Raw genomic sequence first — 10,760 nt, 5'->3', positions numbered from 1 at the left:
TTTATCATTTGATACCAGTTTGTTGTTTTAGTACGTAAACTTTTTTTCAATCACTCAAATTGTGTTAAATTTCGTGTTGTTGACAATGAAGCAACAAAAACGATCTTTTTTCCTGTTTTGTTCAACTTTTTGATAACGCAGTGTTACAAGGTTCAGGTGACTTTGTTCGCGCTCGGGAGATCTCTGTTCTTAGTCGAATTACGACACACCTATAGACGAACCTACATTGTATCTTATCAACTGAATATGGTGTTTCGATTTTTCAAAAACGAAATTAGCCTCATCGATTATTTTGGTCAAGAACTTGTCTCCTATTGATGATAACGTATTCCTACCTTTAACGAACACACCAGGACTGAATATTTGGTGCACACCGACTGTGTTGTATTTCTTCTTGCTTGCTTTGTTTGCAACTTCGTTCAGCCGAAAAAGAAGACGAAAAGGGGACCAACAAATATCTGGAATAAATGCACATCATCAACGATTATTCTATTTTCCGTCTGTATTGTGAGCGTTTGCACATGGCGGCTTGCGGTCATTCGGTCTATCGATATTTGGCCTAGTCTCTAGTGATAAAAACTCATTTCGATTTGAGACCTTTTTACCTTCAACGATTATTTGACAGCAGATAACTAACAATCCAGAAATATTTTATCAGTTTCTCTTTGGGTATCAGGCTGATACATTTGAAAACATGAAGTTTTACTAAAAATCTATGAGCGTAAATATTTGAAAATTGTCGTGCCAAGATGATACAACCAAACTGATCGTTGCACATTCGTATGTAATAAACCGCACGACAATTTTCCAAATGATATGATTTCGAAAATGAATGTTATGTTAGTTTTCCAAAATAAAAATTAAAAAGTAAAATATTGACTGTTTTTAAATGTTCGCTATGAATAGGTCATTTTCAGAGCGTAATTTACGTTAAATTTGAAACATTTACTCACATTCATTTACATTCTTGAGGTTTTTCGTTGAAATCTAATAAATTATAGTAGAACTTCCTTTATTGAACATTCGGAACTCTAGTACTTTATTGAGCAGTATAAAGTGTCAGAAATAAAAAATAACTGCAATGTTAAAACCTAGCTAAAAATATTGGCGAACGAAGCGAGCCGAAATTCTCAATAAATAAAGATAAAAGAAGGTTAAAATATAACTAAAATTGCCGTTTCAATGAATAATCACAACTGCATTTTCTGAAATTCATAACTGCATTTTTGAAATCACAACTGCAAAAAAAAAGACAACAACTGCAGCTTAAAATAGCCATTGCTTCAGTGTTCAGTAGAAAATGTGAATTTCTGTTCACAGAAATTTGATTTTATTTTTTTTTCTTTGTAAGAACATTCATAACATTCACAGCATTTGTAAAAATATTCAGAACATATGCAATATTCTTGTCGAATTCCGATATTTGAGTAAACATTTAGATCAGTGCTATGCAACTTGTTTTCTGCTGTGGCCAAAATAGTGGCCCTGAGATCAAGCCGGTGGCCACTTTTTCAAGTAATGAGAAAAAACCCAGAAATGTCGATAAACATTTGATGTTTCTTTATTTAATCATTAATGAGATCGTTGACAACTTTTATTTTCGGTCAATTTAGTTAAATCGGGCTTGGATTCACAAAGTTCGCAACGAATTTCCGATTCTAAATTTTCCTGAGAAAATGCATTGCGGAGATTGTTTTTGTGTCGTGTAAGGCTGGAAAATGTGCTCTCACAAACATATGTTGAGCCGAACATACAAAGAAATTTTGGTAAAATATCTTTGAGCACCAAAAAGTTACAATTTAATAGCAATCGCTTCCACAATGCATCACTCATTTCATTTGGCAAATGTGTTTCTTCATTTATTAGCGAAACATCAAACTCCAAGTGAGTTTTCTTTGTATTGAAAAGATCGGACAAATTTTGAATATCATTTTGATTGAAAACAAATGGATTTTTCAAAAACTTGAATGCCAAATGAAAATTTTTTATATCCGAAAATCGTGAGTCGAATGCTTCAATCAAAATATTGAGATACTGAACAAAAATGTCTGTGTCGTAGCCGAGCTCGAATTCTTTACTGAATTGGTTTGTGTCTAACACTGGAAAAAAAGTATAATCTTTGTCGTTGATTTGATTTCTAAACGCAATAATCAGCTAATGTAAACATGAAAGCGAATGATAAACTCGACAGCATTGTTACATAAACAAGTGTCGACATGATTCATCGACCGAATCCAATCAAAACAAATATGCTTGCATACGAAATTATTGCTTATTACACACTTTTGATGAAAAATTGAAATGAAGCTAAAGGGTGTCCCAATAGCAACGCAAAAAAGTATTTATAAAAAAAACAATGAAAATAGTTTCCAATTTTCCAAATCTTTATTGTATGTTGTAGTTTGGTCTTTACCATTTATGTATGAAAAAGAATATCGTGCAAATGTCCACCACGGCTCTTTTCACAGACCTTCAGCCGCTTGACCAAATTTTCAATTACAGATTCGAGTAATGGCACATTTACGGTGGCTATGACACGTCTGATTTCAATTTTCAGCTCGGCAATGGTGCTTGGTTTGTTGGCATAGACTTTATCCTTGACGTAGCCCCAAAGAAAATAGTCCAATGGCGTTAAATCGCACGAACGAGGCGGCCATTCCACTTCGGCCTTTTGAGAAATGATGCGATTTGGAAAACGTTCTTCGATTACCGCTAATGTTTCAGGTGTTGTGTGTGGTCTGGCGCCGTCTTGTTGAAACCACATGTCGGATAAGTCCATGCCTTCAATTTCCGACCAAAAAAAATACTGCAACATCTCACGATATCGCTCGCCATTGATGGAAACGGCTCGACCATCATCATTTTCGAAGAAATACGGCCCGATGATGCCGCCGGCCCATAAACCGCACCAAACAGTGCAACGAGCTGGATGAGCTGACACTTCTTCAGTTTCTCTTGGATTTTCGCTTCCCCAGAATCGACAATTTTGGCGATTCACATACCCATTCAAGTGAAAATGAGCCTCATCCGAAAAGATCACTTTCTTCAAAAAATCGGCATCCGCGGCCTCTTTTCCTTTGACCCATTCGACGAAATCTCTTCGTTTTCCGTGGTCCATCGGTTCAAGTTCTTGAGTGAGGACAATCTTATAAGCGTGTAGACCCAAGTCTTTGGTGAGAATACGCCATGTGGTCATCCTAGAGAGGCCAACTTGTTGAGAACGTCGACGAACCGAGGTTCTTGGCTCGTCCTCCACACTTTCACTCACAGCAGCAATATTTTCGTGCGAGCGGGCCGTTCGCATACGGGTTGATCGTTGATCGTCTAACACAGAGCCAGTACGCTCAAATTTCTGCACCAGGCGACTGATGGTGGACACATTTGGTCGATTATTTCGGCCGAAAAATTCACAAATTGCACGAAACGTATTTTGCAAAATAGACTCATTTTCGTAATGGGATTTAACGACTTGAACGCGTTGATCTTTACTTAATCTTGACATGGTTATAAATGGTATAGATGGACGCTTCAAACTGACATTCCAGTTTGACAGATCGGGGCATCCATCATGAAATCCCTATAGAAAAACTTTTTGCGTCCCTATTGGGACACCCTTTACAAACGAAAAAACAGCACCATTTTTATCAAATGTTTATGTTAAATAGAGCGTTATTGAGAATTTTACAGTAGCGAATTTATTTTTATTGCTCCTCGTCCAGTTTATCAAATTCATGTTAAATCATTGAAAATTCAATATAATATATCATAGAAATCAAATCTTCTCGTGGCCATTTGAAATTGTCTCGGTGGCCACCACGTTGGACAGCACTGATTTAGATATTCATTCGACTGAATTTTTTGTCATATGCCCCTAGCGTTAAAAGGGTGCGTTCAGTGTCGGTATTGAGCAATGAAATGTTCTAAACACGTGATTGTGTATTACAATTATGAGTTGTATGGCCAAAATTCACTTTCTATCGAAAATGTGGGAATTTATGTCCACAAAGTAACAAAAGAATGATTTGCCATTTATTGTTTTGTCCTAGTGTTCCTTTCCAAATAATATTCGGCTTTCTCAAAACAAAGTTGCAACACTTAAAATTGGTCATGCCGTGTTTTAAACAACACGATATAGCAATGTACTTTGAAATGTTAAATTGTCATACTATGTGATAAGTGGCGACTCTATACGGTCTACGCGGCAAAGTTCAACAATGTCGGCCGTCATGTTGAATACAACAATGGTGGCAACCATTGTTTTGACACTTCATTTTCACGTTGTATCTTGAATCGCATGAATTGAATAAAATTTTAACGGACAAAAATTTTCTAAGTTTCTGTTCTATTCCATTGAAAAATCAAATGGAAATGTCTTACTAATCGTAATAAAAATCGAATTCAGTGGATTTTATTGAAATGCTTTGTTTTTATTGACATGTAAACAAATTTAAAAAAGAAGACGCAGAAAAACTGTTGCATTACAGATTGTATACATCGAAAAAAAGTGTAAATAAACTGATAACGTGAATCCGAATTTGAAGCAAATAATTTCTCTAGTTTTAGTATTGACAAATTCATTTGATGCGATAAATGATACAATTGTGTTGGCCTTTGGTGACCTCAATTCAGACGATTTGACAGATGTTTTTTTTTCCATCGATTGATGGTCGGTGGAAATTGTATTGCCCTCAGAAGAAGAAACATTTTTGCGTTGTTTACCAAAGACGAAATGTGTGGTCAAAGAATTAAGCATTACGAGCATTGTGCCTGGAGATTTTGATGGCGATGCATTTATCGCATTTATGGACTTACTGATAACATCCAAAACAACAGAGAAGTTGACATAAGCCGTTGCCACTGTGGTTCTGGAAAAAAAAAACGTCTAGAGGCGACACTGATATTGGATGCGTATCTTTTCTAAACGTCACCCATAAGCAAAGTACAGGCGCTATACAATGTTGGTTTTAAATTTGATGATGACAATTTTTTCACTCTTATGTTTTAGGCATTTTGCATGCAAAAAGTCGAAATAACTGTGATTTTCTTTTCTAAATTGGGTTTATGAATTTAAAAGTGATTTTGTATGAAATTGGATAAACAATAAATAAAATCTTCATTAGAACCGTTCGAGAAGTTATTAGTATCACCAACCAGAAGGCGACACAGAAAACATTCAATTTAGTACATCTGTCAAAAAGGACGAAAAGGTTTGAAATTCTTTGAAGCCAATCGAACTTGATATAAGAGTACCATCCATACAAATGTCTCGTTTTTTTAAAAATAAAATTGATAAAAATGGCCACATTTGTATGGGAGGCATCTCTTTATTGGCATAGTCACCCTTTAAAAAAATCTCTTTCATGTCATCACACACTATCACCCCACAATAACCTTTAACCCTAAGTTAAAGCTACCAACTCATTTTGGTAAAAAATCAGTAGTACGTTACCATCTTTGTCGTAAAAATCAGTATGCTGTTCAAAAATTCAGTAGGGGAATTATGTGTAGGTTGACCCGCACTAATCATTTTAGTCATAACTTTTTATGGAATAAAGATAAATGCACACTTGATATACCATTGGAAAGAGAACCGGAAAAGCTACAATTTGATTGGGAAATTCTTTAGCTTTGGTTGTAAAAACAAAATATTTCGGTCAATTTTCTAAGAGGTCTGATTTTTGGCAACAAAATTTTTTCTTTGTTAGTTGACCCACCCTATTTTTTTTAGAAAAACATGCAGTTTAAACACTCAATAAATGAAATTCATTAAATTTCGTTGGATTTTCAATCGTTTTTGGTCTTTACAACTACGAAAAACAATGAAAAAATGTAGAAAAATATAGAAATTGTAAAAAAATACATATCCTCCATTATTTCATATTTCATCGATTTTTTCGTGTCCAAAAACGATTGGAAATTCATTAAAATTCAATGAATCTCGTATATTGAGTGTTTACGCTGAATAGTTGTCTCATTTTTCTGATTTTTTTCCGGGTGGGTCAACTTACAAAATTGGTCGACATTTCAATATGCACGGAAAGAATTTCGCCATGTAACGATATGTGTGAAATGACTTAGGATTATGAAAATACATGAAAAACTAGTGAAGAAAGCTTATACTTGCTTTGCTGATATCTTTGAAATTGTCTACTTGATGATGGTCCGAAAAAATTTAGTTTTTATAAAAATGATTTTTTTTTTTGCAAACAATTTTTATGAGCCGATCCGAGCCGTTTAAGAAGCGTATTTACTCTTGGGAACTACTTTTATATTGGTTTTTGACGTTTCTAAATCGATTGAGACTAGCCAAATTGACGATTTGTCGGTCTAAATAGAAAATCGGCGGGGTGGGTCAACTTACACATACTCCCCCTATAAATTTCAGTATATTGAAAAAACGCTCAAATTCAAGTGAAATTACAAAAAAAAAGCACAATTTTATTAATAAATGAATACACAGTGAAAAGGGGAACCTCTCATTATCTTCGAAATCAACAGACATTTCACCAGGACTTTGCTTTGGGTTTGGTTTCTTCAAATCGTTTTTTGGTTTCTTGAAATTTTTGGACGATACAAACTCTCAACCGGTTTGTATACAGTGCCGATTAAAAGTTTGGGTACGACAATAAAATGCATCATTTCTATGTCTTTTTGTCTTATTCAACCCAAATAAGGGTTCTAATCCGAAAGCCTATCGAAATTCTGACCGAATGAAATATTTTAAAGACAATATTTGGCCGGCCTATGGCCATTTTCGGCCATTGAGAAAAAGAGGCATAAAATGAGTATTTTAACGGTTGGATTGAAAAGTTAAATATATCACTAGAAAGGTCTTGAAAAATAGATGTCATTTTTGGTATCGTAGGATTCAATTTTTTGTTGATTTTTCACTATAATAGAAATATAATTGGCGCATTTAACCAAAGCACATGGCATAGCCACGATTCACCGATATTTCTATCCAATTTATTTCAATTTATCGTAAATGAATCATTGATTTTCACAACTTGGTATCATCCAAATTTTTGGTTGATGCTTATTCAATATTCGTTATTCAGTAAATTCTTTTTTGCGGTTTGTATTGAGCGGACTGTTGAGTAAAATCAATTGGAATGTCAAAATGACACCAATTACACAGTAGAAAAAACGGTTTACATATCAATTTTCTTTCATTCCAATGTTCAATGCAAATCCATTTCATTTCGTTCTCAGGTCATTTCGTTATTTCTATTGGCTTTGCATCTGTTTTCTACTTTGTGGATACGAATTGTTTAGATTCGTCACATTAGATCTTCCAATTAGCAACCTGTTATCTACCAAATATGATACGGATTGTTCATTCGAACGTTAGAATAAGATATTCTAAACCAAATCACCGGCAAACTCACCTTTGTTCAAACCAAAATTCGAGGTCGTTGGTAAATTTTGTCCACGATTCAACAGCAAGGGACTTTGTACGTCACAGAAATGTGTATGTGCTTTACATGTTTATTCATGTTTAAGTTATTGAAACTTGAAATTTTGCCTACTTTCAGGTGTTTTTCATGTGTTTTTCAATGCAATTAAGATAGAAACTTTGTAATTACTTGTTAGTTCATGAATATTTTCACTAGTTTCGCTCTTGTCACATTCTGTACATTCAGTCTCCATAAGAATCAATGTATTGGTTGTTTTTGTTGTCAAACTGTGATTTTGTCATTGAAGTTTTTTTTTTCATGCCTCCGTTTTTCTATGACACATAGTTGAAATCAGACACTTCCAGAGACACATTCGCTTAATTGACTGGTTTTGTTTTGGAATTTATTGTCGTTATTTGATATCGACCCGAATCAGTCTGATTAGAGTTTTTGGTCAGCTGGTTTCGGTCAGTTTGATCAAGGCCAGTGTATGTGTAAACATACGAATAAAGGAACAAAAAAAATACGCGCGACGGCGTTATGAATGGTTTTTTCCTACCGGACCTTGATTCATCTGTGTAAACAACAACACAACTTGTTTGTTATTATTGTCAATTCAATTCGCATTGTGAACATTCTAGACGGCCGGCGTTTAAAAACGTGAAATTTTTTTTCATTCAATTTTGTTTTTAATGAACAATGTTGAGCATTGGCTAACATCGAATAGTATTTGTTCAGCCATTGTGCCCAAGCCCATCGGCCACACATTTCACACGATATTTGATATGCTTCGTTTGTATAGTGAATTTTCTCGAATAGCCATTGCTTTCTTGATACGGCACACGAACGATATATGTGTTACACAACGTGTGAAGCGAGTCGACGATTTGTCTGGGTAAGTTTACTAGAATGGAACGCAATTGATGATTTAGTTTTTTTCTTGGACGCTACGCTGTTTACTATAAAAAGTCGTTCATTAATTTAGTTCGGTCAGAAGTGATTGGTATACGCAGTGGTTCGCACAACAAATCAGAAGAGAAATGGCGTTAAAGTGGGGAATTGTGTCGGTCGGTTTAATTTCACAAGATTTTGCCAATGCCGTGAATACACTCAACGCAGTTGATCACAAATTAGTTGCGGTTGCTGCTCGTGATTTGGCTCGTGCTGAAAAATTTGCGGAAAAATTCGGTGTTTCAAAAGCGTATAGCTCATATTTGGAATTGGCACAGGATCCAAATGTTGAAATCGCATACGTTGGCACATTGAATCCATGGCATTACGAAGTGTCCGTATTAATGCTGGAACATGGCAAGCATGTTTTGTGCGAAAAACCATTGTGCATGAACTTTAAGCAATCGGAAAAATTGATTGCACTTGCCAAGGCGAAGGGCGTTTTCTTTATGGAAGGACTTTGGTGTCGATTCTTCCCAGCCTATCAACACGTTCGCAAAGAAATCCGCAGTGGTGTGCTTGGTGACATTTTGTCCGTTGAAGCTGAATTCGGAATCAAGGACTTGAAGGAAGTCGCTCGGCTTTCGTAAGTAAAAATTTGGATTTTCATTGGAATTTGAAAAACATTCATAATTTTATATCAGTTAAAAACGTTCTACACTAATACCATACAAACAAAATGTGCTAATAAATAGTTGAAGTGATACGGCTTTGTTTATTGATCAATAAATAGTGACTGTTTATTTTTTCTAATAAAACTCTTTTGTTCTCGTGTAGAAAAAAAGCGATGGGCGGTGGAACCATTTTGGATATGGGAGTTTACACAATTCAAGCCTGTCAATGGGTGTTGGAAAAGGAGCCAATCTCAATCAAAGCCAAAGGTATCCTAAATGAAGAAGGTGTTGATCTCGAAATGTCAGCCGATCTTGATTACGGTGACGGTAAAAAGGTGCAGATCAAAACGAGTGCACTGAATCAGCTCAGCAACGCGGTAAAAATCGTTGGAACTAAAGGCAAAATTACGGTGCATATCCATTTTTAAAGAACATTTTTTAATGTTCAACTATTTTTTTCATTTATTTTGGTTTTTTTTTTCTTTCCTAATGACATTTTCATAATTTCATTTCGCAGATAAACGAAATCTTTTGCTCAACCAGAATTATCGATATTGATGGAAAAGAAAAGCATTGGCCATTACCACCAGCTAAATATGATTTCTACTACCCGAACAGCTGTGGCTTGAGATACGAAGCCGACGAGATCCGCAAAGCCATTCGTGCCGGTAAAAAGGAACACGAAAATGCACCACACACCGATAGTTTGGGAATTGCTCGCGTTCAAGATGAACTCCGACGACAACTCGGTGTCCACTACGAAGGACACGATGATTAATTTATTTCGCCTTTTTTTATTTTCACTATTCGATTAAATTTTTCCATTCACACCACTCGATTCAAGGGCTGCCAGTTCATGATGTAGTTTCTAGTTACACGTTTTGTTGACTATAGTTAATGTTCCCATATCAAATCTGCGAAAAATGATGATTTTCATCCTGGAGAGGAGCAAAAAAGATGACAAATTTTTCAAAAAGATGATTGTCATCTTTTTCATTTGTTTCCTAGGAAACGTTAATATTTTCTCAGTTTTAGAATGGGAATAGTAATTGCATGATGCATGTGCATTAGTTTTCAGCGAATTATTACAATACAAATTGCACAATACAATCAATTCTGATTTTGAAATGAACAGGCACGATAATTGTGGTGCTGTTCAAAACTGAGAACATTTGTTCTGAACAACAGGTGTTATTCGAGCACATTCAACCGTCAATAGTGTAATTTCAACTATATGTATTTCGTTGATATAGTAGAAAGAACAGCTATTGTTTCTAATATTTTTCGACATTCTGATGGATGAAATTTCTCTAAAATTCATGAAAAAGGACAAAATAAAGTAGCAAGAAAATATGGCAATAAAAGCAACTTCAAATTGTATGAATGTTTATGATGGAAACTATAATTTTCACATAATTATATTAAAACCTTATCTAAAAGCCATGAATTGGACTTACTCAATTCAAGTAATTTTCAGAAAAATGTAGTTATTTTTCCATCGCATCTTCAAAAAGATGACAATTCGATGAATTTCTTTGAAAAAATATGACTTTTGTGCAAAGATGATATGATATGACAAGCCTTGAAAAAAGATTACGTCTGGGATCATTAACTATAGTCAAATGTTCTGTATCAACACTTGGCCAAAAACGAATTTAAACGACGTACATTTTCGTTTATTGACCATAAACTGTTTTATCGCTTAAAAAAGTGAATATTGTCGAAATTTATAATAAATACGAACGAATCATTTTTAGAAAATAAATTGCATGTCACATCAAACAGATAAAACCTTTTC

The 10,760-nt window shown here is 34.8% G+C and overlaps 1 protein-coding gene across 1 annotated transcript; it reads left to right on the top strand.

The window, feature by feature from the left end:
- Nucleotides 1–7,728: 7,728 nt before the first annotated feature.
- Nucleotides 7,729–10,753, top strand: LOC129571296 (trans-1,2-dihydrobenzene-1,2-diol dehydrogenase-like). The gene is made up of 4 exons (XM_055451071.1): nt 7,729–8,292; nt 8,383–8,934; nt 9,126–9,372; nt 9,480–10,753. The coding sequence occupies exons 1-4, from the start codon at nt 8,090–8,092 to the stop codon at nt 9,738–9,740; spliced, it is 1,263 nt and encodes a 420-aa protein (XP_055307046.1). The 5' UTR covers nt 7,729–8,089; the 3' UTR covers nt 9,741–10,753.
- Nucleotides 10,754–10,760: the final 7 nt, after the last annotated feature.

The sequence above is a fragment of the Sitodiplosis mosellana genome, unplaced genomic scaffold (assembly GCF_009176505.1).
Source record: "Sitodiplosis mosellana isolate CC-2019 unplaced genomic scaffold, AAFC_SMos_1.0 Smas_scaffold_1925, whole genome shotgun sequence".
Lineage (NCBI taxonomy): Eukaryota > Metazoa > Arthropoda > Insecta > Diptera > Cecidomyiidae > Sitodiplosis > Sitodiplosis mosellana.
This window is presented reverse-complemented; position numbering and strand designations above follow the sequence as displayed.